The 27,836-nt window shown below is 55.8% G+C and overlaps 2 protein-coding genes across 2 annotated transcripts in view; one reads left to right on the top strand and one right to left on the bottom strand.

The window, feature by feature from the left end:
• LOC111144669 (cadherin related 23) overlaps positions 1–27,836 on the bottom strand; it is a 354,437-nt gene that overhangs the window by 37,094 nt on the left and 289,507 nt on the right. The window lies entirely within an intron of this gene.
• Positions 4,018–27,519, top strand: LOC111144670 (V-set immunoregulatory receptor). The gene is made up of 7 exons (XM_022499071.1): positions 4,018–4,142; positions 14,612–15,037; positions 15,647–15,703; positions 21,303–21,410; positions 24,479–24,506; positions 25,839–26,035; positions 26,217–27,519. The coding sequence occupies exons 1-7, from the start codon at positions 4,061–4,063 to the stop codon at positions 26,252–26,254; spliced, it is 936 nt and encodes a 311-aa protein (XP_022354779.1). The 5' UTR covers positions 4,018–4,060; the 3' UTR covers positions 26,255–27,519.

Genomic DNA, 27,836 nt, shown 5'->3' with positions numbered 1-27,836 from the left:
GATGTTGGAAAACTGGAGAGCAACATGCAAAAGAATGAAACTGGACCACTTTCTTACACCACACACAAAAATAAATTCAAAATGGATGAAAGACCTAAATGTGAGACCTGAAACCATAAAAATCCTAGAAGAGAGCACAGAGAATAATGTCTCTGACATCAGCTGCAGCAACATTTTTCTAGATACATCTCCTGAGGCAAGAAAAATGAAACAAAAAATAAACTATTGGGACTATGTCAAAAGAAAAAGCTTCTGTACAGGGAAGGAAACAATTAACAAGACTAAAAGGCAACCTACAGGATGGGAGAAGATATCTGCAAATGATGTATCCAATAAAAGGTTAGTATCCAAAATGCATATAGAACTTAAACAATTCAACACTCCCAAAACAAATAATCCAATTAAAAAATGGGCAGAAGGGGTGCCTGGGTGGCTCAGTGGGTTAAGCCTCTACCTTCGGCTCAGGTAGTGCTCTCAGGGTCCTGGGATCGAGTCCCACATGAGGCTCTCTGCTCAGCAGAGAGCCTGCTACCCCCTCTCTCTCCGCCTGCCTCTCTGCCTCCTTGTGATCTCTCTGTCAAATAAATAAAATAAAATATTTAAAAAAAAATGGGCAGAAGAAGTGAACAGACATTTCTCCAAAGAAGACATCCAGATAGCTAAGCAAGACACATGGAGAGATGCTCGACATCACTCATCATCAGGGAAATGCAAATCAAAATCACAGTGAGATACCAGCTCACACCTGTCAGAGTGGCTAAAATCACACACACACACACACACACACACACACGAAACAAGTGTTGGTGAGGATGTGGAGAAAAAGGAACCATTGTCATTGTTGGTGGGAATGCAAACTGTGGAAAGTAGTATGGAGGTTCCCCAAAGAGTTAAAAATAGAACTATCCTATGATCCAGTAATCACACTACTGGGTAGTTACCCCCAAAATGCAGAAAAACTAATTCCAAGGGATACATGCACCTAGATGTTTATGGCAGCGTTGTTTACAGTAGCCAAATTACGGAAGCAGCCCCAGTGTCCACTGACAGATGAACGGATAAAGAAGATGTGGTGTGTATATACAACGGAACATGACTCAGCATAAAAAATGAACTCTTGCCATTGTGAACCCATGGATGGATCTAGAGAGTTATCATGCTAAGTGAAAGAAGTCAGATAAAGAAGGAAAATGCCGTATGACCTCATTTACATGTAAAATGAAAAACACAAATGAACAAACCAAACAAAATGAAACAGAAACGGACTTCTAGATATAGGAACAAACTGCTGGTTTCCAGAGTCGGAAGGGGTGGGGGGCTGGTAAAATAGGTAAAGGGGATTAAGGGGTGTGAACTTCCACTTACAAAATAAATTAGCCACGGGGATGAGACATACAACATAGGGGCTGGAGGCAATGAGAGTACAATAATGTTGTATGCTGATGGACGGTGACTAGCCTTATCATGGGGAGCACTTCACAGTGTAAAAAATACCGAGGTGCTGGGATATCCACTCAAGACTAGTAGAATATTGTATGTGAATTTTATGTCCATAGGGGTGGATGCCTCAAGTGTGGGAGAAAAGATGACCATCTAGGAAGACCCTTGTGTTCATTTCATGGCTCCTCATGGTCCTGGGTGCAGCCGTGAGCGCTCATCAGCCACCAGGAGCCCCACGTGGAGTCCTCCTGAGACTGCTGAGATGCCAGGAGAGCCTAAGAGTGTCATCTTGCAGGGAAGGGGTTTCCTTCCAGCCTCACAGATGGGGGTCATGGTGCTGGGCTGTCCCACTTCCCCAGACTCCCAGAAGTAGGTCTCACCATCACGCAGGTTGCAGGGGCTGGGAGAAGGAGCCCCACAGAGCATCTTCTCTCTGCGACTGGGCCTGAGCATGGGACGGAAAGGGGGGTCTGACTTTCTGTGGCCTTTAGATTGAGGAGGAAGTCAGTGCCCCAAAGGCCCTCTCAGCTAAGTCCTTCCTGCCCTGGCCCTGAAGAAACCGTGTTTGAGGTTTCGGAACCATGCCTGCACTTTGGGCAATGCCTCTGTGTCTCTCTCTGAGGCAAACCCAGGAGGGTCTAGTGGGCAGCGTGGCAGGGAGGAAAGAAGTGGAGGGAGCACAGCCAGGCCCCGCTCAGGCGCTCTAGCCACTGCAGGAGGGGATGGCTAGGCAGTGGCTTCCCTCCTGATGATCCCATGCTCTCTTTATAACCTTCTAGGTCCTGGGGCCGCGGGAGTCTGGTTTCAAGGGTGGTCTAGGTGAGGTTGGGTGTTGTAGGGTCTCACCTTTCAGTGACCCCCATCTCACCTCTGTCAGAGGCTGGCCAGGGATGGAAGAGGGCCCAGGATCCTTTGGGCGGAAGAACTCACACTCTGCCAGAAGAAAAGCCCCTGGGCTGTTTTCCAAAGTGGGGTCACAAGGTCAGGATCATGATGAAGGACCCAGTTATGTCTTGACAGTCTCTGGCCCATTTCAGGGGGACTGGGCCCGGGTCAACGTCATCTTGTAATAAAAGCACGATACCCACCTTTCCTCTGTATGGGCTTCCCGGTCCCAGAGTGAGGACTCAGAGAATCCAGAGTTTCTGACTAGGATGAAGTCACCCATGGCGCACCCAGAATTCCTGGCTTCCTCTCACTTCCGCCACCCTGATTCCCAACGCAGATGGACTCTGGCTGTCCTCTGTCCTTCAGCCTGGGGTCACGTCAACTCAAGACCTCTAGTGGGCCAGTAAAGCCCCTGGAAGCTTCAGCAAGGCTGGGGTCAATGGTACAATGGCTGTGCCCCTACTTCCCCTGACCCCTAGCCCTAGCCACTGCCACCCCCACTCCATTTAGGAAGCCACTTCTCACCAGTTTGTCCATTCAGATAAAAGCGCACAACACCTTCTCTGTGTCCACTTTTGTGCCAGGGATTCAGAAACCTCAGGCAGAGGCTCTGGAACCCCAGAGGTCACAGTCTAGCTCAGGCGGGCAGGTACGCCCAGGTGCAGGTCAGCCGGTTGGCAACTTGGGTGAGACAGTAGAAGAGAGTGTGAACAGCGAGGCCTGGAGGGGTGCCCGCTGGGAAAGCTCAGGACCCTTGGTGAAGGGAAAGGACTTGAGTTGAGCCCTGAGGGAGAGGGGAGGTGGGAGATGCCACCAGCGGCAACAGTGCTGGATGGGGGTGCATGAGTAGAGGACTGGGGAGGAGTGCACCTGGGTGTGGACCTGGGTGTGGACACCCAGGGCACAGGGACCTAGAGAGGGTGCAAAGTAGGGAGTGGTGCTGGAGCCTAGCTGGGGAGGGGCCCTAAGGATTTCCTATGGGATATCTACCAGATGCATACACGCATGCGTCTGTAGGGATGGGCCACCCCTGGTGTGTATCCCTGCAACTGTGCCCTGTGTGTGTGTGTGTGTGTGTATGTGTGCTGCGTGTGCACACACAGGTGCACACACAAGGGTTTTGCAGGTTCTGGGATCTACTGTCGAGAGGGCTCCAACCTGCCTGGCCCTTTACAAAAGTTAGATTTCATTCATTCACTCACTCATTCCACCGCCGGGAGTGCCTCCTACCTACCAGGCCCTGCTCTCGGCTGGAGGATGTTGAGGACAGGGGCTTGCCCCCAGACAACTCAAAGGCCGGTGGGTGAGGTCAGACACAACCTGCAGTGCTTGTGTAGCCCCTAAGTTAGAAGCAATACCCTTTTCAGGAGGCAGGGCTGTACTAATCCTTTCCAGAGAGGCACCGAAGGGAGTAGCAAAGAGGCGGGGCTGATAGGAACGCTTGGGCTGTCGCCTCCACCTAGAGGGCCGGGCGCCCTGTGAGTCAGCGGGAAGCCCCTCCCACAGGCCTTCGGTGAGGCAGTTCCCCCCACGGCCCCCCGGGGGCGCTGTGGGAGAGGGGGGTGGGCCCTGGAGCCGCGGCTCCGGCACCCAGGGCCCTCACTCTGCACTCACTCAGCCGGAGCTTTTCCGGCCAGCTGTGTGCCGCCGCTCCCGGAGCACCAGGCGCTCTCCCTTCAAGCCCGCGGTCCCACTCCGGGCCCCGGGGCTCCAGACGCCGCCCGGCAGTGATATGGGCGTCCCCCTGGTCCCGGAGGCCAGCGGCCCGCGCTGCGGGCCTGTGCTCCTTGCTCTCTTCCTGGCTGCCTCCCGAGGTAAGGTCGGCAGGAGTCCTACCCAGGCGCTGGGGAGGAGCATTGGGACAACACCGCTAGGGAGGGGGGCGCAGGGGGAGCGGGACGCCCCCCTCTGCCTGCCGTGTCTCCTACTTGCTGGGACCGACTTGCAGGGGCCAGCAGCTGTCTGCCAAGTGCCTTGGCCGGGCGGTGGCACATCTGCATGTTCTGACAGCTGCCCGAGCTGCTGGCTGCCAACGCTTCTGTGCACAGAGAGCCCCGAGCAGGACTAGCTCCTGCAGGACGGGAGGTGGCCACCGTGGGGACAGCCCCAGCATTTTCTTGTGCACCCTACAGGCTTCTGACACCTGTGGCATCTCCCTGCCCGTCCTGCCTCAGGGCTCCAGGATCTCACTGGGTGCAGGAGGTGTGGTACTCTGTGTCCTGCTCCCTGGCGACACTCCTGGTTGAACCTTGGGGGACATGGGTCCGTTCCCAGATATGGGCGCCGATCTGGTCCTTATCCTGAGGGTCTGGTTGCTGGGAGTTGAGTGGTCAGCTGATTCCCGAAATCCTAGCAAGGCTGCAGCTCAAGGACCGGTGTGGAGTCCTAGAGAGACTGTGGACCACTTTCCTGGCTTGGCCATGAGCCCCATCTGGGTCCCGGGATTACTTATGGCATCCTTCTGGTCTCGGTTTCCTCAGCTCATGCTCAGAGGCCCTAAAACCAGGGAGGTGCCACTTTTTCCTCCCAAAGCCCAGACTGTCACAACCCCAAGTGGAATCCTGGCCAGGACACGGGGGCACCCAGAGCAGGGTGGGGAGCCGGGGGGAGGGCAGAGGTTGGGATGCCCATAGCCTGGCCCCTGGTTCTTGCGTGCCCAATGCTGGAGCAGCGGGGGAAGAGGGGGCCGGCAGGCAGCCTGTGAACCAAACATTGTGGGGAGAGCCCAGGGAAAGCTTGAGTCATGAGAGGAGTCAGGGAGGCAGGGGGGGAAGGTTGGCACAAGGACCCAGTGGGCGGGTCAGAAGAAGAAAAGGTGGGGAGTACAGGGCAGGAGCAAAATGAGGGAGTTGAGAGAACCTGGAATATACCTCAGAAACAAACTGGGTGCCTGCAGGTGGCCATGTTATCTCAGTGCTGGGAGTCTGGCCTCTGATAAGGAGGAGGGAGCCTGCACCCCACACACGGAGCTGCCTAGCCCTGGCCTGGATTCTCCCAGTATGGGGGAGGCCGTCTTGGCACCAAGGCCATGCTTCATGGCAGGACATGGCTTCCAGAAGGGGCAGGGGATGGTGGCAGGCAGGAAGGCCAGCACCGTTCCCACCACAGAGCACCTGCCTTGCTTGCCCCTTTCTTCTCAATTGAGCCCTAGAGGCCCTTCTGCTTGCTTCCCCCTTCCCCACCCTCCCCTGGCCAGGCTGCTTTCTGTTCAGCAGCCCCAGTTTGGGAGAACTAAGGTGTAGGGGGCCCCCTTGCAGAGTAGCGGGTAGCAGAGAGGGTCACAGCCTTCACCCCGTATCATCTACTTAGCCAGAAGACTTCCCCTAGAGGTCTCGGCTACGCAGACAGCTTGGCACTCCAAAGGGACAGCTTCAGGCCCAGTTCAAGGAGATGATTAGAGCTCGACGTAGGTTTCCACTGAAGGGGGTCTCTCAGCTTTGAACTACTCTGGGACTCAATATTCTTAAATGTCATATGGGCACGCAAATGGACATTCACACTACCCAGGACAGTGTGTAACGAGGGGCTAACAGACGGGAAGCCTCGTCGCAGGCACGGTCAGGAGGATTGACCTGTGACTTGGAAAGACTTACTCACTGGCTTGCGGAGGGGCTGGGTTGCCTTGGGCAGGATTGCTCAGGTACTGGTGAGCAGGTACTCAGGATACCCCTTTCCTGGGCTTAACTCAGGGTGAGATGGTGGAGGGAAGCACCTAGAGAGCCAGGCCCCAGCAGACCCCAAGGGTGGCAGACTCTTCTCCCCCTATATGCACTCCTATAGGACCTGAGAAAGTTCTTGTCCTTACCATGGCCTTATAGGCGGACCTGGACGGCCTGGACTCTGGGACTAGTGCATGGAGGGGCACTGAGGCTAGGGAGGGGAGACCCCATCTTCCCCTTCATGGTAAACACACTGCAGGGCCTTGTTGGGTAACCCAATGGCGCAAGCCTCTGACACAGCAAAGGTCAGCTCTTAGGAAATCCACTATCTTCTGTCCAGAACCCCTGGGATGGCCCTTGAGGCCGGCCCATGGGCATGAGGGGGCAACTACCCAATGCCAGGGATGCCCAGCAATTCCAGCCCAGTACTCGCCCAGCTGGGTTGGTCTGTTTCCCCCACGAGCTGGGTAAAGATTCCCTGCCAGGGCCTGAGCTCCCTGGAACGGGTGGCTCAGGTGGGAGGGACAGTTTTGGGAAGCTGAAAGAGGCCACCTATCCCTATATAGGCCTGTGTCCCTATAGGCCACATATGGGTCTTAGGCTCCAGCAGATCAAGGGAAGGAAGGAAGGAAGGGCTCCTCGGGGCCCATCTGGCCTATGGGCAGTGACACCTTCAACCAGCACGGACTAAACCCCACATAGTGGGCTTGAGGCCCCCAGGTTTGGGCCTGCTACTCATCTAGGAGCAGCCTGCCTTCACTGAGGCACCCAGGGATTGACAGTGCAGCTTTCTAAGGGACCCTCGGGTCCCCTTAGCAGCAGCACTGGCAGGCCCAAACCCTCCGTGATGGCAGCCTGTAATGGGAATGGTGAAGCAAGGGACCTGGGGTTGTGAGCCCCACAGTTTGGTCTCGGGAGTCAGTGGGATCTAGGTTCCAATCCCAAGATGGCCATTTACAGCTGTGGGCTCTCACTCAGCCTCTCTGAGCAAGTTCCTTCATGTCTACAATGATGATGATGATGGTATCCCACCCCGCAGGCTGCGAGGAAGAGTCCGTGCATAGCCTCAGCACCGTGCCTGGCCCCTGGTGGATGACATGGGGTGTTTAGCTGTTGCTTGGCTTTCTGTAGCCCTCCATCTAAGTTCCCTGCTGGCTGGAGAGCCCAGGGTGTGGGAAGGCAGGACTGGTTTCCCTAGGATTAGACTCCAAGAATCCTGGAGGTCCCGCCACCTGTCGGCACCTACAGGCACTTAAAGTGTGAAATGTCCATGGAGGCACCTGTAGATTCTCTTCAGGTTCGCTAGAGATGGGGGACTTGGCAACTTCAAGGCAAGCCCAGCTCAGGGTTGGCCCGTCTAACTGGGATCCTTCTCGCAACTGATCTTTACGTTTCACCGGGTTGCTTGGGCTGCCCGTTCCCAGAGGGAAAGGCCGTGGCGGTTAGGTACCTGCGTCACACAGTAATGAACCTTCTGTGCTCGGGCCTGAGGGGACCCCGTCCTTTAACTGTTCTGCCTGGGATGCTCTTTCCCCTGGGCACCTGGGGTTGAACAGCAGAAGCTCTTCACTCCCTGTGGGACCCCGAACACACATTCTCTCTGAGCCACTGGCAGCCTGGGGGACGGGGTGTCAGGGAGCCTGACTGCCCCCTTCGGAAGGGCAGCTCCGAGACAGTGCCCCCTGAGCTTCGGCCTTCTCCTCCTTACCTTTGGGACTTGGGCAGCAGCATCTGCCTATCATATGTACTTACTTTTCCCCTCAAATGGACTTATTCTTTTACTTAAGTAAATAGATTTAAGTTTAGTTTAGTTTAGTTTTGGGGAAGCAGGCCCCCTGCTGAGCAGAGAGCCCGATGCGGGGCTCGATCCCAGGACCCTGGGATCATGACCTGAGCCGAAGGCAGAGGCTTTAACCCACTGAGCCACCCAGGCGCCCCAAGTAAATAGATTTTAAAAGGAAACTTTCTACCACTGCCACCAATGGAAAGCCAGTATCATTGCCATAAATAGACCCAAATCATGCAAGTACACAACAAGAAAACCAAATAAGGGTATTCAGTTCTAGCTGGAAACTATAGCCTGGGGGAGGCTCTGAGCCTTAACCTGCTGTCCTTTGTTTAAAAAGAGGCAGCGGGGTGGGGAGGAGAGGATAACCTTCTCTCGTTGTGATTCTATGGCATTTAATGCCATAAAACTAAAAGTAAAACTGTGTTAGAGTCGCCATTGGCTCCTCCCCCACCGCTGCAGGAGCCAACCCACCACTGTGGAAAGCAATAGCTGGTGGCAGGGGACAGGTCAGCTGCCTCTGGGGAAAAGAAAGAGAGCAGTGGCCTCCTTCTTAAGAGGTCAAGTCAGGGTCAGAGGGCCTCTCCAAGCCGCTTCCAGCCCCCAGTTCTCCCAGCCCCTGTTGCCTTCCTCAAGTAAATACAGTGTCCAAGTAAATACAGTAGCTCCAGCTGGGTCCTCTCTTATGGTGGGGCCCACTAGTTATCCCAATAACCACAGGCCGAGGGGGGGGATGGGGGGTAGGGGTAGTTGCGGGGAGGGAAAGAGGGAGAGAGCTTACAGCAAGCTGAGCCCTCACTGGCCAGGCCAGCTTCCCTCTGCAGGAAGGACGTGGGCCCTCCCCAGGCTACTTCCACTGTGTCTAGGCTATGGGCTGCCTGCACCGAGGGCAGGGCACAGGGACTGGAGCCTGGACCTTAGGAAGTCCTCACAGCCCAGACCCTTGGGGGAAGCTGGCTGGAGCTGGTATTCTGGGCTGCACACAGGCCTGGGCGAGTCTGGGAAGGAGGCACCCAGAGAAGCATCCAGTGGCGGGGCGTCTGGCCAGCTGCCCAGGCCCTCTCCAGGGAGGCGTGCTGGCCAACAGCCTCCAGCCCCGGATGTGCGGATGCTTTCCCAAGGTGCTGGAAGCCCCGCTTCCTCCAATAGAGCCTGGCTTCCCCTTCCCAGACTCCCTGGTCCGATGTGAATGGACACTTCCTGCGGGGGCAGGTATCAATAAACACATCTGAGATGCCCTTTGTCCTTGCCGGCCACAGACCCCAGGCGCTGACCTGCCGGCTCCGCCCCTCGCACCGGGGGTCACTTCCTGGAACTCGGCACTGGCAGACTCGGTCCTGATTGCTCCTGGACTCTGTTTCCCTCTGTGCTCTGCCGCTTGCTAAAGACAGAACCGAGCCCTTCCCTACACCCTCCACAGACCCCTCCTGGGGGACAGGGCCTGGCCGGGAGCTGGAGACCAGTTCCGCGCCTGTTTGGCGCTCGTTGGGAGGGTGAGGTCCTGGCCTTTTGCTTGGCGCTCATTGGGAAGGTGAGGTCCTGGCCTTCTGCGGCTCGCGCCGGGCCAGCAACAGCAGAGGATCAGGGACTGTGGGATGTTTACTTACAAGCGCTAGCAGCAGCTGGACAGAGTTCTGCTGTTTGGGTGCGGCCTCCCAGACCTGACTAATCAAGCTGGGGCCCCACCTCCAAAGGCTGGGGCGTCGCCTTGGCAACCGTGGGCTAAACTCATGCCCCGTCAGGGAAAATACACAGGCCTCTCCACACCCACACACACACCCATCCCGTGCACACCCACAGGGTTTCGCGAGGTGCCTTCTGGGGGGAAAGAGGTGAAGTCATGAAAAATAGCACCCCTAGACGGAGCCAGCCAGGAGCCCCTCTCCCCGGTGCCTGCTGGAACAGAAGCTTCTACAAGGGCCTGAGCCTGCCTTTGGCTGAGGGTCCCACCGCTGGGAAGTGGCAGGAGCGAGACTAGATTCTGAGCGGCCATCCCTCAGGGGTGGCCTCTCTGCCCTGGGCTTGGCTCATGGTAGGACCTTGGTACCTATTTGTGGAATGATGGCATGGTGTTTTCGGTTTAGGTCCCAGGCAGAGCCAGGAAGACTGCCTGGAAGCTGCAGTCAGCCTGAGGTCAGTTCACTCTCTGACAGGTGTCAGCCCCACCCGCTTCAGGAGTTGCAGGGTGGGGGGCGGGGGCTCTTCCTTCCTGCAGTGCTAGCCTGTCCAAGCTGTGGGTTTCCGCTCAGCCACATAGGCTTGGGTGGTCTTGGCGAGGTTGTTTAACTTCAGCGTCTGCTTCCTCATCTTTTAAATGGGCACCTGGGTGGCTCAGTCGGTTAAGCATCTGCCTTTGGCTCAGGTTATGATCCCAGGGTCCTGGGATCGAGCCCTGTATTGGGGTCCTTGCTCAGCAGGCAGCCTGCTTCTCCTCTGCCTGCCATTCCCCATGCTTGTGCTTGCTCTCCGTCTCTCTCTCTTACTCTGTCAAGTAAATAAGTAAAATCTTTTAAAAAAATAATAAAAGAAAATAAATAAAACGGGGATGATAATACCTACTTCAGGGGATATTTAATGAGAGGAGTATAAAACGCTCAGCAAGTAAGTCCTAACACGTAAGTGGCCCATTTCTTGCTTCCTTCCTCTGCCCTAAGGAAACATAGCCCCTTCCTCCTGCCCCAGGCTCTCAGAACTGGAAAGGCCTAGGAACATGGGGAGTCTCTTTTTTTTTTTTTTTAAGTTTTTATAAACATATATTTTTATCCCCAGGGGTACAGGTCTGTGAATCGCCAGGTTTACACACTTCACAGCACTCACCATAGCACATACCCTCCCCAATGTCCATAACCCCACCCCACTTCTCCCAACCCCCCTCCCCCCAGCAACCCTCAGTTTGTTTTGTGAGATTAAGAGTCACTTAAGGTTTGTCTCCCTCCCAATCCCATCTTGTTTCATTTATTCTTCTCCTACCCCCTTAACCCCCCATGGAACATGGGGAGTCTCTTGAGATGAGGAGAGGGTGGCACAGAGAAGGGTGGGACCTGCCCAAGGGCACACAGCAAGGATGTGGCTAAGTGAGGACAGGGGCCCAGGGATCTGTAAGACCAAGGTTTTTATCCTGAGACCTAGAATTTTCCAGGTTCCTAGCAATCTTGCTCCGGAGGCTTCTGCCTCCTTACCCAGTGACAGCTGGGCTCCAAGAGCTGCGCAGTGACTGGGCTCAGGCCCAGGCCCAGGGTCATTTTCCTGTCTCACATGTTCTCGGCCACCCTGGAGCTGAGGGCTTTCCTCCCCAGCCTCTCCCCAATCTCTGACAATGACCCAGGTGTCCAAAAGGATCTGCTCCTGACAATAAACAACATCCTCCTGCCAAATAATTACAAATCCAGCTGTGCGATATAAATATCCCTAGTAACACGTGTGCCCATGCAGTTGTGGACAGCATGGGGGACGGGCATTATTTTCCCCAACTCTGTGCCCTTGAGCACCCTCCCAAGGGCAGGCTGTCCTAGGTTTTGACCTGGCTTGAGTCTTAGACACCTAAGGGGATGACCCCCGCCGTCCCTGAACCCCTGACCAAGACAAGACCTTGGGAACACTTGGTTCACTGCTGTTGGGCCCTTTTGTGAAATTGAACGCTGTCCCCCATCCCCCAAACCTGAATCCCACTGCAAGCTTCTCCTTTTTCTTAAAAGGGAAGACGTCCTCTGGGGTGTGTTGGGTGTTGGGGATTGAGCAATGCTCCCCTCCCTATCCCTCCCGCCCCTTGCTCTTCTCTGCAATTCTGTGTCCCACCCTGGGTTTTCAAGGAAATTACCTTTAGGGCTGAAAATCTCTCCCCAGTGCTGTCCAGGCACTTTTGTGCTTACCCACCCCCTTGCATGGACCCTGAGGGCTGGAGCCTGAGGCTCCGCTGGCAGCCCCCGGGCTGGGGTCCCACCGGAGGCAGGCGGTGCTGCTTGCCCCTACCTGATCCGCCCCAGCCACAAGCTAGCCCCATCTATACCTCTGACCACTCCGCAGCCCCCAGCCCCACCTGGCTCAGCTCTGTGCTCCACTTCCTGCTTCTGCTTCCACCCTGGCTCTGCCTGTCCCCCTTGCAGCCATCTCAGACACGGGCCCGGGGCCTCTACTGAGCCAGCGCTTTCCCCCAGCCCCCAAGGTATGTGTGATGGCAGCACATGCTGCTGGATCTGGCTTTGGCTCCGGCCTTGGGTTCTCTGGGGGAGGATGTGGGGTTGGGAACAGGAAAGATGGGGCACGAGTTGAGAGAGGTGCTGGTGGGAGCTGCCACTGGCTGGGGCCTGTTGGGGAAGGGGGGAGCAGAAGGCACACAGCTCTTTGGTCTTGCTCTCTGGGCAGGTTTTTGGTCTTTCTGGGAGTGCCTGTGAGGGTCCTTTCCCTGTCTACTATGCCCTTCATTTACTGGCACACACAGTTCTGTGGCCACAGCTGCCACCAAGGCCTGTGAGGGGGAGTCCGAGTCACTTACTGTGATTTTCACTGAATTATTTAGCATCTCTGTGCCTCACGTTTTCTCCTCAGTGGAACAGGAATGAAAACAACGCTGACCTTATAGCGTTGCTAGACATGCCCCTAAGGGAGTTGGCATAGCACAGGATACCTGCACTTCCTTCTTCTTCTAGTTCTAACTAGATCTGGCTTTACCTGAAGCCTCCCAGGCTCCAAGTTCTGAGTCCAAACAGACCCTTCCTCTGTGGCACTTTAGGAAAATCACTTTCCCCTTCTGGGCCTCTACATTTCTGCCTGAAACAGAGACCAGCATCTTGCCAGCAAGTTGTGAAATATCTGCTTACCTTGGCAAAGATTTTCCGTAGATCTGGGGCTCTCAGACTTAGCTCCCTCTCACATGTGGGTGGAGTGAATGGAAGGATCTGGGTGTGTGTGTGTGTGTGTGTGTGTGTGTGTGTGTGTGTGTATCTTCCTTACTTTCTAGGGGCCTAAAACACCACCTTGCAGATATATTCTTTGGGGCCATGATTTTGCTAACCCCCCACACTCTGCTTTCAATATGCAAGCCCCCCAGAATTGGATACCAAGCTGTTGTTAGTCATTCACACCTTAGTGGGAAAGAGTTTGGAGCTGGCCTCTCCATTCCATTCTGCAGAACTATTTTCACTCCTAGGAAATGTTTCTGGACTTGCCCAAATGAATGGGAGAGCAGTCTAGCTTCCCTGTAGCCAGCACCAAGTACTAGCAAAGCAATTTATGAGCACTTCATGTAAAGCATTTGTAATCCTTGCTTCAACTCTGGCAGGTAGATGTTTTTCATTTCTGTTTGACATGGGGGAGTCTGAGGCTCAGAGTTTAAAGGACTCCCAGCTATTGGACTCCAACGCAGGCGTGTCCAGTTCTGAAGCTACACCAGGCTGCCTTCTTCTGGACTGGGCAAAGCTTTTAGCTCTGCTGGAGGTTCCCAGGCTCTAAAGGCAGGGAAGGGGGTGTGGGCAGGAGGAAGTGGCATTATCTTGATTCATACAGTGGTCGTGGAAGAGACGTGCTGGTTTGGATTCTGCACGCATTTCCAAACTCCTTCCCTGACTTACGACAGCCTCTGAAATGCCAATTAAAATTCAAATACCACTAACGTATAATAACCATAGTGATCCTCCCTGTGTCTGTAAAGGGCATTAGAACATACATATCTCGTGTTTTCAGCTTTCCCTCACTCTGTCCTCTCACAACCATGTACTATGTCAATATTGCGCATGTGAGGAAGGGGAGCTCCCACGGCTAGATAGGAGCCGGGACTCCAGCCCCAGCGTCCTCCTTTTAAGGGTCATCGCTTGGGGGGATCAGCATGGTTAAGTGCTGGGGGGCTGGGGTAGGATAAAGAGGACCAGGGGACAGCTTCATTTGCCTATTGGAGACAAAATGAACCAGGAAATATCTCTAAGAAGACTGGATGGCAGTGGGTACACAGATGAGGCGACCTCTCTTGACTGATGTAGCCCCGGCCCCGAGATACCTTGGGTTTTCCCGCCTCCTCGCCACCTGGCCCAGGGCACCCCCTCTACTTGCTGAAATCCTCTCTATCCATCAACCCCAAAGACAGTTGCTCCTTCGAGAAGTCTCCTGACTGTTCCCAGGATGGCTAAGTCTTCCCTCCTCCAAGTGCCCTGTAGGCTGGCACCAGTCTGCCCTTTAGCCTGTTGTTTACTTTGTCAGGAAGGCCTGCTTTGTCAATGTGGCAAGGCCCTCAGCTCCCAAGGGGAGGCCATGCGCTTAGCATCCGGGTGAGATGTAGCCCCTGGCCCAGGCCCTGCACACAGAAGGTGCTCCAATAGTGCTCCCTGATGAGGGGGTGGGAAGATATGGCCAGCCCCAGGAGAGGGTAGGGCCCAAAGTGCTAATGGCCCCAGAAGGGTGGTCAAGGGCAAAGAGCTACTCTTCCCAAATAGCCTTCATGCTCCTCATCCTGCTTCCCACCAGACTGCATGGGGCGTGGAGGCAGGAGCTGTCCGCGGCTGGTCATGGGCAGAGCCGCAGTGCCAGTGGCCATGGTGTGGGGAGATAGACACGCTGGCTGGGCCCAGTCCGCCGCCTGCCCAGAGCCTGTCCTGCACCTTGTGCAGCTTCCCCGAGGACAGGGGAGTCCCTCACCTGGAGAAGCTCCTCCTCCCATGCAGCCCGCGATGGAGTCAGGTTCAGGAGCTAAGGAAGAAGCTGAGGCCCAGGGAGGCCAGCTGACTGGCCTGGGGCCCGTCGCTGGGGAATCCACATCTTTGGAACCCCAGGCCAAGGTTCCTCCTCACTCAGGGGGAACTGGGAGTGGTTCTGGCGCAGGCAGGGGACCGTCTCTTGTCTCTCTGAACAGGTCCAGCGGCAGCCTTCAAGGTGGCCACGCCATATTCCCTGTACGTGTGCTCCGAGGGGCAGAACGTCAGCCTCACCTGCAGGATCGCAGGTCCCATGGCCAAAGGGCACGACGTGACCTACTACAAGACGTGGTACCGCAGCTCACGGGGCGAAGTACAGGTGTGCTCAGAGCGCCGGCCCATCCGCAACCTCACGTTCCAGGACCTCCACCTGCACCACAGCGCCCACCAGGCCAACGCCAGCCAGGACCTGGCCAAGCGCCATGGGCTGGAGTCGGTCTCTGACCACCACGGCAACTTCTCTATCACCATATACAACCTGACCCTCGCAGACAGTGGCCTCTACTGCTGCCTGGTGGTGGAGGTCAGACACCACCACTCGGAGCACAGGGTCCACGGCGCCATGGAGCTGGTGGTGCAGACGGGTGAGGGCTCCTCTACGGGACTGCTGGGTGGGGGGGCATGGCCATTGGGATGGCGCCCTAGGGCCCGGCTGGAAAGCGAGCCGAGGTGACAACGCGACTCTGGGGCTAGGCTGCTAGGGACCGGGTGGCGTGACCACGTGTGATTCTGTGTCAGGAGGGGGTTGTGGTTCCAGATGGGTGACATGGACACTCCAGGGACGTATGTGGTGAGAAGAGGTAGTCATGGGGTGTAGGGCTGCGTGTAAGCCTCTCCGGTCGGTGGGGTGTGACAGAGAGGGGGGTGTGCATGGTTCTGTCTGGTAAGAGAGGGTACCAACCTAGGATGGGAGGTACCGCTCAGGACAAGACGGTGGCCATGATATGTGACCTGGGGTGTGAGCAGGTGAACGCTTGTTGGGGAGTGACTCTGTGTGTGTGTGTGTCCCCAGGTGAGAGCGTGTGAGGCAATGGGCTGGGTGCCCGCAGGTATCCACACGCCAGGATGTGAGAGTGATCCGGGCACACCCAGCCATGCGGTGAGAAGATGTGTCTGTGTGTGTGCGTGTGCTGGCTGTGACAGGCCCTCCTGACCTCAGGCCCACCTAATGCCCCTTCTCTTTGCTCCCACAGACAAAGCAGCATCGACGCAGTGCATCGCGTACCCACCATCGCCCAGGGAGAGTGAAAGTAAGGGACTGCCCTTTTGGCCCTTTTGGATTCTCTGTTCTCCTCTGCCCTCCTCTTGGACCCAGGCCCCACTCAAAACTCTGACCTCATCACCCCAAGCCCATGGCACCCCTGTTCTTCCTTCCCTGCTATTGCCCCTCCCTTTCACTGCCCCCTTCCCCAGAGCCATTGGGCTGAACTTCCCAGAAGCCCACTCCCCTTCCAAGGCTCAAAGCCCGGGGAAGCCGGCTCCTGGGGGTAGGGGGGTGCCCTGACAGTGGTCTCCGGCCAAGTGTCCCCCAGGACAGGTGCCGAGTGCCACAGCTGTTTTCAGGGGATGCTGCTCTTGCCCACCAGCGCTCTGCCCCATAGAAGGCTGTGTGTGTGGGGGTCCTCTTGGCTTGTTAAAACTTCCTTGTTCTGTGCATGGGGGAGAGAGGACAGAGAGACTCGGGAAGGGGAACAGAACTACCTTTCCTAGAGCTCTTCCGACATGCCAGGCACTGTGCTCAGTCTTTACAAGTACTGGTATCCCCATGTAGTCTGATTAGAGCCCTCTGAAGCAGGCAGCACCACCTTCCCTTTCCATACATGGACAAGAAGCCCAGAGAGGGGACGTAACTTGCCCAAATTCACACAGCTGGGATGTGCTCACTTCACCTTCCTCCCAGCTTGAGGAACGCAGAGGGCAGTGGATGGGAGGCAGTCAGCCCCCTGCTTCTGGCCCTGGGAGGCATCCTGTGGATGAAGGCAGGCCACTGCTTGGAGGGATGTCTGGGCACTCAGAGGCCAGGGCAGAATGCCCAGCAGCTTGGAGGCAGCAGGCAAAGGGGAGATGTCTCCATTCTTTGGAGAGGAGAGTGCCTTGGCTTCCAGAGCCTTCTATCCATCAGTATCTACAAGGCATCTAATGTGGACCAGCCCTGGCTCAGCCCTGGAGATACAAGAGTGCAGACCTTACCCCCCCTGCCCTCCAGTAGGTCATGCACAAAGACTGAGGGCAGCTAGAACTTCAGCCCCAGCAAAGCCCAGCTCAAAGGTCGTGATGACTTTCTCCTCCAACCACTCTTGCTTGAACCAACAAACAGCTTAGCCAGGGATAAAATTAGAACACACATTTCCGTCTGAGCCAGACCTGCATGGAACTAAGGAACTCTGGTTCAAGCCCGTTTCTGTGTACCGCAAACCTGATGTGTCGCCGCAGCACCAGGCCACTGCTGTCTTCACTTCCTCCCCCGGCAGCTCCCTGGTGAGAGTGGACTGCTGTGTGTGCAAGCCCCCGGGGCGGGGGCCGAGCTTCACCTGGAGGGGGCCCACGAGTATTCACTTCCCCATTGCTCCTTCCACTCTGAGCAACCCACCAGTCCCCCTTCTTCCTCCAGGAGCTCCCAGAGCTCCCTTATAGACCGTCCCCTCTGCCACTGCCCACATTTCACTGGTGGGAAACAGAGGCGCAGACAGGTGCGGGGACTGCTCCCAGTCTCTCAGCCAGAGCACCCGGTTCTCAGTCACAAAGCCCAGGTGCTGGGTTGCCTTCCCCTCTCAACACTGATTTTCTGAAAATTAGTTTTATGAATTTAAGTCCTGGGGACAGACATTAGAGATGCCAGTGGGGACAATGAAGAAATAAGGTACAAAATAGAGGGAGCAGAGATTTGATTCACTTTTCCTAATTAAGACTCTAGAGAAGTAGCTGCAGGAATTAAGGAAACAGAAGTGAACCAGGAAGGCCTGGAATTTTGGCTGGTAAGAACCCAAGGCTGAAGCAGAACTTTGAACTTGATTGTGAAGAGTGGGTCAAGTTTCCTTTGCTGGGCACCTGTACTCTTAGATGTTGACATTTGCCTTCTCCTCCAGGGATGCACAGCCTCACTCTGGTCCCTGCTTCCCTGAGCTACTGTCCACAGTGATCTAGTTCCCCAAGGGCCAAAGGGGTGTGTTTCCTTCTATCAGAACTGTTGAGGGCAGGGTGATGACTTTGCTGGTGACTTCTGGAGGCCCAGTCCCTTTCCAGACTCTTGGTTCTGGAGGTCTGGAGACTCTAGCTGTGGTGGAGTCTTATCACTAAGGTGGACATGGTGTCCGAGGAAGAGGAACCCAATTATCCTTTTGGGTAGGGTGTGGGGGTTTGGGGGCAGTATTTCCATTCTCCTGGTATCATGGGTCCTCTGAGAAATGGGAGCATGTGTATCCCTTCCCCACTAACAGGGAGGCAATCCGTGTTACCCAAGAGGCTGAATCTGGGATCAAAAACTCCAGTGCCCCTGAAGCCAGGGACCTGGGGAGGGTGGGGACCGTGGTGAGCAGCCAGCTGCCAGCCTGTAAGTGCGGTTCCAATTGCTGCGTGCTTGAGGGGGGCCGGGGCTGCCACAGCCTCTCCATTTCCCAGCAAGGTCAGAAGTCCAGATTTTATAGAAACCCTCAATTTAAAAAAATGTTGCCTCCCCGCCTCAAAGAAAAAGAAAGAAATTATGTACCATGTGGGCCATGATGGGATGGCAAGTAGATAGCAATAGACAGTGGGCACACATCTGTTTTCTAATGGTTTGGAAACATTTGCCCAGTGACCCCTGTGCTTAGTGGGCCTCAGGGTGGGCTGCTGGGTATTGCCCTCAGTGCTTGCCAACCTTTGGAAAGACCCCAGTCCCTGCTCGCACTAAGACAGGTGCCCCACGGTACCCCAGCCCTGGTACCTGGTTGGCTAATGATGCTTCCAGCCAAGCGGCTCTGGGATTTTCTGTTCTCCCTGCAGCCCTGTCTCCTAATGGTCTCTTTGGGAAGTAAGAGGGTGGCTGGGCTAGGAAATCATCTGAAAGCCCAAGTCAGTCTGACGTTGGGGGAGGAGGGGAGAGAGGCTGAGGAAGTTGGTCTCCAAGGAGCCCCCGATTGTTGAGGGGCTGTGGTTTTTTCACGGAGCCCAGGGAAGGGGCCTGGGCAGGCTACCTCCTGCCAAGCAACCTCCTTGTCGCCCTACACAGCAGAATGTTTGGTTTGCTTTCATTCAACCCCCTCCTGGGGGAACCAGGCAGCCTGAAGGAACTCCCTGCTCCCCTCTCATGCCTACCTGCCTACCCACCTACCTACATACCCACCTACGGGGTATAGGCAGGCTCTAGACAAGGGTGCACTGTGCAGAAGGGTAGGGTTGGGTGGAACTCCCCTCCAGCCTGCTGTGTAAGGGCCTGGCATAGTTCTCAGGGCTGGCCTGGCAGCTCTCTCTGCCAGTGCCTGGTCACCTTCCCAGTGAGCGTGGCTCTAGAAGGCTACCAAGCAGGACCCCTCACCCTCTCCTCCTCAGGTACTGGCCATGCTTATGGGAGGGGGTGGGGAGCTGGGGCAAGGCTGGGCTCTGCAGAAGAGCCCATAGCTTCTAGGGCAGGTGGTCCCACAAAACTGTCCCCAGACTCCTGTCTCCCTGTCCTGACCTCAACTCTCAGCCCAGGTTGTAAGGAAACCAGGTCCTGATCCCCTGGAGGGCCCACAGAGGGGGATCTCTGCCTGGGGACAGGAGTCAGGCCTGGAGTGGGGACAGGGATTCCCAGTGAGTAAGCATCGAACCCCACTGAACGTGGCTTAGTAGCAGTCTGGAGCCCTGCTCTGACGACTAGAATAGAGCACTTTGCAACCCCCTTCTCAGTGCCCACCAGAAGGTCCTATGACAGGGAGTTAAAAATCCTTGAATGTCTGAATTACAGAATGTGTCTACTTTCACTACTCCACGTCAAACCGCAGCATTGCTGAGATGTGCAGGGAACCTGCTTTAATGTGGACTTGAACTTGCTCTGTAATTAGCACAGCAACTGTTCCTGAACAGTGGGTAGGTCTAAAGTGCCTGTAAACAGTTTGTTCTCTTCCGTGGTATGAACAAAGCCCCTGGTATGAACAAACCCCCCCCCCCCCCCCGGAAAGCTTATTTACACCATCATGGTGTTTAGCAACACAATGAGATAAAAACAGCCTTTATTCCCAAATAAATAGTGCAAAGGCAACACCAGGACCACAACCCCTCCACCTTCCCCAAGCTCCCCGGGAGCTGCATTGACGACGTGACAAGGTATCCCAGCCCATATTTTGTATTTTGGGAAGGGCTGAAATTGGGAAGGAAATGCATTTACGCTGGTTGTGGTTCCGAGGCATGTCTGTTCCCAGCTAAACTCCTGGCGTCAGCAGACAGGCTGAAACAAATGAAGCCTTCCATGCTGTTGGTGGGATGGTAACGTGGAGGGCGATTAGACAGCAGCCTGGAGGAAAACGCATGTACTCTTTGCCTCAGCACTTTCGCCGCTGGGAGTTTGCGTACGCGGTACTTTCCCAAGAGAGCAACGATGCACGTGCAAGGAGTCCACGGCTACGTTATTAGTTATGGGGAAAAATCAAAGCAATCTGCATGTCCACCAGTGGGGGACTGTTTCCATAAATTCTGGGGTGAGCCCAGCGACAAGGCGCGAGGCAGAATGAGGTAGAGCTCTGTGCCATCCAGAGCTGTCCGTGGGCAACGTGACATGCTAAGTGGGCAAAGCGATAGTCATGAAAAGCAGCCATTTGCTGTGTATGCAGGGAACAAATCTGGGCTGCACGCAAGGAAAGTGTGGACAGGGACTGCCTCTGCAGGGGGCCCTGGGGGGAGGAGGAGCAGCAGGAGGAGGAAACTTTTTTTTTTTTTTTTTTTTAAGATTTTGTTCATTTGACAGAGAGACAGTGAGAGAGGGAACACAAGCAGGGGGAGTGGGAGAGGGAGAAGCAGGCCTCCTGCTGAGCAGGGAGCCTGATGTGGGGCTCAGTCCCAGGACCCTGAGCCTAAGGCAGATGCTTTAATGACTGAGCCACCCAGGTGCTCCAGGAGAAAACTCTTAAATATATTTTAACACACACACACACGTATATATGTATATATATATACACATATATATATATAAATTATATATATATTAATTTATAAAGTCTAAAATTTTAAAACACAGGATAAGGATTCACATTTTTCTAATTCTCACCCACATCTCCCCCCGTGACTTGTATGTGTGAGATCACTTCCAAAAGCTGTGTCCAGAGCTAAGGGGTCTCTTGGGATGAGTGGGGCTTTTGTTCATTTTGGTGTTTTTTTTTTTCTTATTGTTACAATGTATATAACATAAGATTAGCAATTTAACCACTGTTAAGTGTGCCATTAATTCTGCTCACCGTGTGGTGCAACCATCACAGCTATGTATTTCTAAACGTTTTTCACCACTTGGGTTCCTTCTGACCTTGAATGTCAGGACACAGGGTCTGTGAAGGACTTGCTTTCCCTTTCCAGGGAACAACCTGTGGCCCAGGGCAGCTGAGCCATCCCCAGGGGCCTGGGATGAAGACCCCGCTCTCTCTTTCCCAGAGCTGCCTTTGCTCTAAGCACCTGGCCTCATCTCTGTGTGCCCTGGGCCCATGTGGGCAGGTGGCATGGGGCTCTCTTTGAAAGGGGATCCCTGGGCCTTCTCTGCCTCTGCAGGTCACTGAGGGTCTGGCTGCGGGGCCTGGGTAAAGCTGGGTCCCCCTGCTGCCTGGAACTTTCCTCTCTGGGCTTCAGTCTCCCCTCAGGAGAAATGGAGGAAATGGAGTCTCACTGTGGCTCTCTTTCTCCTCACAGGCATCACAGCTGCTGCCCTGGCTACCAGCGCCTGCATTGTGGGCATCCTCTGCCTTCCCCTCATCCTGCTCCTGGTCTACAGGCAAAGGCAGGTGGCCTCCAACCGCCGTGAGTATCCTCGCCTGCCTGGGGTGGGTGAGAGTGCCAGCGATCCGCCCCAGCCCCCAGCTCAGCCCCTGGGATCAGCAAAGGCAAGAGGCAGGCACATTTCCTCTCTGTTCCAGAGATGGAAGCTGCTTGGGTCCCTGCAAGGAGCATGGTAGAGAGAGGAGGGGACCCAGGTGTGCCATTTGGGGGGCCTGAGTGCCCACCAGCCTCAAGTGGTCCTGGCTTGGCACTCAGTAAATGTCTATTGATTGAATGGTCACACAGAGTGGTTCAAACTGGTTTATAAAATTGCCGCCCCCGGAGATCCTTTGCGGATCTGCTTTAAGGTAGGGGGTAGGCTTGATTTGTAACCAGCATTGTAACTGCTGGGACAAAAACAATCTTTGGATTACCAGAACTGGAAGGGATCCTGGAGATAACTTAATTCAGTTCTTTCCCTGTGGAGCTGAGAAACCTGAGCTTACTAGCAGGGTTAAATCGTTAACCAAGTGTTCTTGAAGTGCGTAAATGGCAGAGCTGGGACTCAAGCCCAGAGCTCTCCACTCAGGCTCCTCCCACCAGATCATCAGAATGCTCACTGGCATGAACATCCTGGCCACAACCCCAGCCTGGGAAGGTTGCTGTGCTAGGTCCCGTGCCAAGGATGTTATATGCCTTCTCTCCTAACGATGCGACAACTTGGTCCTACAATTGTTCCTCCATGACAACTGAGTAAACCGAGGCACAGAGAGGTTCAGTAACTCACCAAGGGACCCTCACAGTCAGCCGCGGAGCCAGGCTTCCGGTCATGGCCACAAATACCGTTTCATCCTCCTTTGTGGTACAGTGGCCCTTGCCCTTCCTCTGACCCCACCCCTGAACCTGGGCTAGCCTGAGGCCTCCAGGAGCAGGAGGGTGGGGAGGCCTCTGCTCCGGCCCTTGCGTCACCTCTCCTGCCTCTTCCCCTCTGGCCGGTTGCAGAAGGTAGTAGAGAGCTGCTCTGTTGGCAGGTGGCTTTTGGCTCACACCCAGTTTCCTCTGGCTGGACCGTAACATCTGCACTGCCCTCTCTCCTGGGGGCCCAACCTGGAGCCCCCACAGTGGCTCACTCAGGGGCTGTGGTCGCCTTTCCCTTACTTTCAGGATATCCACACTCCTTTCACAAAACCCGCCATAGCCTACTGCCAGAAATACCTGAGGTTGGGGATGTGGGGGGGGGAGCAGGCGGGTCAAGGGCTTGGAGCAGAAAGAAGACCCCAGAGGCTCAAGCAGGGAGAGTCATCACTGTGGAGCTGCTGTGAGCTCGTGTTCATCTGTGCAGTGTTTTCACGCAGGTGAGGAAGGGACGAGGAGGGAGACACACTCAGCTCTCAGTAAAGAGCTCCCAGTGCTGCACGCATCCTCTGAAACTAAACGGACCCTAATTCTGTGACGTGTAGCTGCTTACAGCTCCTTATCCCCAAATTAAATTAAATATATGCGGTAACAAGAAGGTGTCAATAATTTATCTTCTAATAAAGTATTTTGGGGGCACCTGGATGGCTCGGTGGGTTAAGGCCGCTGCCTTCAGCTCAGGTTGTGATCCCGGGGTCCTGGGATAGAGCCCCAAATTGGGCTCTCTGCTTGGCGGGGAGCCTGCTTCCTCCCCTCTCTCTGCCTGCCTCTCTGCCTACTTGTGATCTCTCTCTCTGTCAAATAAATAAATAATCTTAAAAAAAAAAAAGTATTTTGGAGGCCAGTTGGCTCACCCCTTTCCAAAAAAAAAGAAAGAAAGAAAAAATGAGTTATAGGATCAGAGTCTTCGAGACAGACCCAAGAGATGATGGGAGAGAAACCACATGCAAAATGGAGAGGGAGGGGAGATATGGGTCCTTTTTTCATCTAGTCTTGTGAGAAGTGCTGCTGCCGGAATTATGGGAACAGAAGTCACTGCGAAACACCAGGAGTTTGGCTGCAGGACGGAGGCTAAGCGCCCGGGTGGGGTGGCAGTCCAGGGAGGGAGGGGACGGCAAGCGTGTGTGGGTTGCCGCAGGCAGGGCGCTGGCTCTGAGCATATGCAGGGAGGAAGAGAGAAAGGGCTGGGAGCACTGAGGCAGGGAGCCTCCTGCAGAGGCTGATCGGTGTGGAAACCAACCCGGTTTCAGATGGAGATTGGGTTTCCCAGCTCTAAAGTGGGTCCAGAAACCCACCCCCTCAATGGGTGGAGAGAATGAGCCCAGGGAATGCTGGGCACCTGCCCAAAGCCCGATGCACAGAGCTGCCTGCTAAACGGTAGCCATGATTCCTTGCGAGAGCAGAGATTTTAGGAGCCTTTGTGCAACTTCCCTTGTGTTCCGTGTGTGCCCCTCCCGCCCACGTTTCCCCACAGTCACCATGGTGGAGCTCTTGCAAATGAGAAGTGTTCAGGGAGCTGCAAGGAAGAGGGAAGTAGGGCTGCGGCTTCTGGTTGGGGGCCTGCTTGGGGGTGGGGAATCATGGGAGTGGGACAGTGCAGCAGCAGCTTGGAGGAGCATTAGAAAGTGGCGGAATGGCTGAGAAGTCAGGGGGTCTCAGGCCCCTATGGCTCCCCTGAGAGATGTCACTGCTACAGCCACCCTCTAGTAATGTGGAGGACGGACCAGAGAGTTCCAGTTAGGGACTCCAGTTAGGGACTGAGTTCGCGGCCCTCCCGCTCAGTAAGTCATGGCGACAGACCAGAGTGTGGCAAGTATCCAAACAGGAAATAGCAAATTCAGGAGTGAGGCCTTTACCTGATACTTAAATCAAAGGTCTCGCAACACCTAATGAAGCCATAGGAGAAAGCATTGGTTGCCTTTGGCCTCCTGGGGACAAACACCGTTTCCTATACTTGTGAAATGCAGCCCGAGTTTCATTTATCACCGGTTAACACAGGGCTCACCGAGGCCTTGCGTGCAGGGCAAACACTGCCGTGTGGGCCTCCTGAACCAGCAGAAGGTGGATCCAGGGCTGAGCGTGGCCCAGCCTGGCCTTGCTCCTGTTCCTTGAAGGGCATCTGGCAGCAGGGACAGGGATGCTGTCTAGGGAAGCCTCTCCTTTGTGACTAGCTTCTCTGTCTGTATGTCCCCCAGGTGCCCAGGAGCTGGTGCGGATGGACAGGTAAGGCCCCTGGAGATCTTCCTGAGAACAGTGCCTACAGCACCCCCGACCCCGACTCCAAGCCTGGCAAGCTCTTTTCTCTCCCTGTCTCTCCCCGGGCCTGCGGCTCTGTTGGGCACGGTCTACACTCAGACCATAACTGGACTTAATGCGGGGGTGGGGGGTCACTCTTTGCCTGGACTGGACTCCCCTTCACCAGCTTCCTTTCCCCGCTCACCCTGCTGATAACTTGTCCTGGGACAGGGCTCAGAACACAGACAAGGCCTTCCGGGTCCTCCCCAGGCCCTGGGTCAGCTGTCAAGAAGGAGAGCTGTGCAGGAGGCTCCTGTACAGCCCTCCAGGGCACAACTGCTTAGCAAAGGGTCTGCCATCTGCCACTGAGGCCTACACATCTGTGCTCTCCTTGCCACTGCCCCCCCCACCCCGCCCAGTAGGCTGAGCTCTAACACTGCTGGGATGAGCCCGGCACCTTCCTTCAGGCCTAGTGTCAGCTGGTCAGGCTGGGGCAGGAGGAGGAAGCAGCTGAACTGGGGACAGACACTGAAACATGCGAAGGGGGATGGCACACCCCCCAAAGGGGGATGACCTCCCTGCAGAGCACTCCAAGGAGAAAGTCATCAGGCTGCCGCAGGCCACCAGGGCAGAGGCTGGCCAGGGTCTCCTAGTGGGGCAGCGGGCAGGGCACATGGTGGCTGGGAGAATGTGTGTTGGTGTGCTCGGTGCAGGAAGTGGCCATGGAGGCTGGCATGGCGGGGGGCGGTATCCTCAGGAATGAGCCCCACTCGGGAACTTGGCCCAGTTACCTCTACCAGCAAACCCAGAGTGCCTCTAGGTGTTTGAAAGAGATGATTTTCTAGACAGGTCAAAGGAGATCCTGCCAGTGATCCTGCCAGGATCTCAGAGTTGGCGGCAGGGGGTGGCGGTCTCTTTCGAGGTGGTCCCGCTGCCAAGCAGGAAGAGGGAGGACCCTGCTCCCCGCACCATACTACAAGCATTCAATCCTAATGCCATCAGCTCTATTGACTAAAGAGAAACCTGTCACAGGTTCCCGAATCTGGTGTCCTGAGCATGTCTCTGACCCCAGGCTTCCCGGCTGCGCCCAGGGCGGACGGCCAAGTAACGATTAGGACGCCGCCTTGAGCTCAGGGGAGATGAGTGTAAGCCGTGCCCTTTTCTCTCTGACCCTGGCTCCTCCCTTCCTGCGGGAAGAGGGTACAGAAGCCTGGGCTGTGAAGGCAGGGGCGGGGAGGGAAGCAGAGGAGTGGGGCAGGCAGGAGGGCAGAGGCCCAAACCTGGGCAGCGCAACGGACTGAGCCAGCTCTCCTTTCCTAGTGGCAACACGCAAGGACTCGAAAATCCTGGCTTTGAGGCCTCCCCATCCTCCCAGACCATGCCAGAGGCCAAACCCAGGTCTCCACTGTCCTACATGGCTCAGCGGCAGCCTTCAGAGTCCGGGCGGCACCTACTCTCTGAGCCGGGCACTCCTCTGTCTCCACCAGGCCCTGGGGATGTCTTCTTCCCAACCCTCGGTAAGTGTAGTCCAACAGCCCACCCCCGAAGAGCACAACAGCCTGCGAGGTCATGACCTCCCCATGGCCTGCAGGGCAGCAGCCTCCCTCCCCTTGTGAGGCCTTACAGCCTCCCCGTGTGGGCTTAGGGGTGAAGGACCGAGAAGCTCCCCATTCATTCTACTTCTCCTTTCTTTTGCAGACCCCGTGCCTGACTCCCCAAACTCTGAGGCCGTCTAGACCAACTGGGGCCGGTGGGCAACTGTGGCTGGGCCTGGGGCAGGTGCATCTGAGGCAGAGCTGACCTTCTTGAGTGGCCCCTTAGCCTTGACGCTGGTCCTGGTTTCCTCCCTCCTGATCTGAGCCCAGACTCTCTGAGATACCTCTGATGGCCAGACCCTCAACTCCTCTGGGTGCTATAGGGCAGAAGGGAGAAGGGGTTGGATGGCTCAGCCCCTGTCTCAAGGATGGTGGGGTGCTGGGAGCCCACCCCAGAGACCTGAATTTTACCAGCTACAAATGCCAAATGGCCTACATCCGAGAAGTTCAATAGTTTCCAGCCTACGGCAGCTTCTCTCCCTGGGACATGAGCTTTGTGACCGGACAGCCCTGATGGGACAAGATGGGCACTGGACAGAACTCCTCTCCCCTCTTCCCCACACAGTGCCATCCTCCCAGGCACGAGACCCAGGACATGATGTGGAAAGACTCCTCCTCAGTGTGCTAGATCTAGCTTTCCTGACCTCTCCTGAGGCTGCTCCTCTATCAGACTCCCACTCTGTGAGCCCGGAGCTCTGATGCTGGGCCTGCCTGCCCCCAGGGGCCATGGGAGCCTTTCCCAGCTGTCTGCTCCCAGCAACCTCTCCCAGTAGCTGTCTGCCAACCGGTTAAACAAAAATGGGCTCCCGCTGCCTGCCCTCTGGTCCCCAGAGTTCACTGGCCAGGGTCCCCAAAACAGGAAGTGCACCCCGAGGCACAGTGGCCACTGTGGGCCAACTGGGATCTTGGGCAACGGGGGCCAGGCCAGAGGTTGCAGTACCCACCGCAGAGGGGGGTGAGGGAGAGCACAGGGAACATGCTGGGAAGGTGAGTGGCTCCACCTCTTCCCCTCCCCCTCCACTGTGCAGTGTGCTTGGTACAGAAGGTGACCGCACACTGTATTGTCCCAACTGTGACCCTCCCGCCAGTGGAAAGAAGAGGAAAAGTCCATAGGCAGCAAGTGCAAACCCTGTGAAAAAACTGTAGGAGATGGGCTTGAATCCCTGCTCTGCTTCCAGGAGTGCCTGGGAGCCCCCCATCTCCTCCACCTCCCCCGCCCAGTCTTTGGTCTTCCATTCCACTTAATCTGGGCTGAGTCTCCACTGCAGAGGGACCCTGTGCGGTGGGGGTGTACATAGAAGGGTCTGGGGCCCTGTGCTCCATCTCTTGCTTCTGACCGTGTCCTGGATTTGTTTTTATACACCATGTGCAAGGGAATGCTTTGTGGAATTTTGATTAAAGCGTTTTAAGACACAGAGAGGAGTGGGGAGGGCCTCTGCATACTCTGGGGTGGGAGCAGGGAATGGGGTGGGGGGGCCCGCGAGGGGAAGGGGTGAGTTTGAGTGGGTAGGGCCCAGGTAGTGCATGGAGGAGAGCGTTTAGCTCAGCAGCCCAGGCGGGCTCTGCTGAGCTGGACCCCGGGGCGCAAAGCCGGGACTTCAGGCCGGCAGAAGGGCCCAGCAGGCAGGGAGAGCCCTCTGGATGGCCTGAAGAGGTGGGGGACAGGAGTTGGGGGAGGAAGAATGCAGCTCTGGGCTCTCTGGGAGCAGTGAGCCCCCAGGCC

The sequence above is a fragment of the Enhydra lutris genome, unplaced genomic scaffold, assembly GCF_002288905.1.
Source record: "Enhydra lutris kenyoni isolate GAN:26980312 unplaced genomic scaffold, ASM228890v2 scaffoldscaffold12, whole genome shotgun sequence".
NCBI lineage: Eukaryota > Metazoa > Chordata > Mammalia > Carnivora > Mustelidae > Enhydra > Enhydra lutris.
Note: the sequence above shows the minus strand (reverse complement) of the source record. Positions and strands in the feature narration are given on the sequence as shown.

Excerpts from the sequence above, each read along its gene's own strand:
- LOC111144670 (XM_022499071.1), top strand. The coding sequence starts at position 4,061 with ATGGGCGTCCCCCTGGTCCCGGAGGCCAGCGGCCCGCGCTGCGGGCCT. Across the intron at positions 15,704-21,302 it reads ATCGCCCAGGGAGAGTGAAA|GCATCACAGCTGCTGCCCTG; the intron begins GTAAGGGACTGC and ends TTCTCCTCACAG. Across the intron at positions 26,036-26,216 it reads TGTCTTCTTCCCAACCCTCG|ACCCCGTGCCTGACTCCCCA; the intron begins GTAAGTGTAGTC and ends TTTCTTTTGCAG.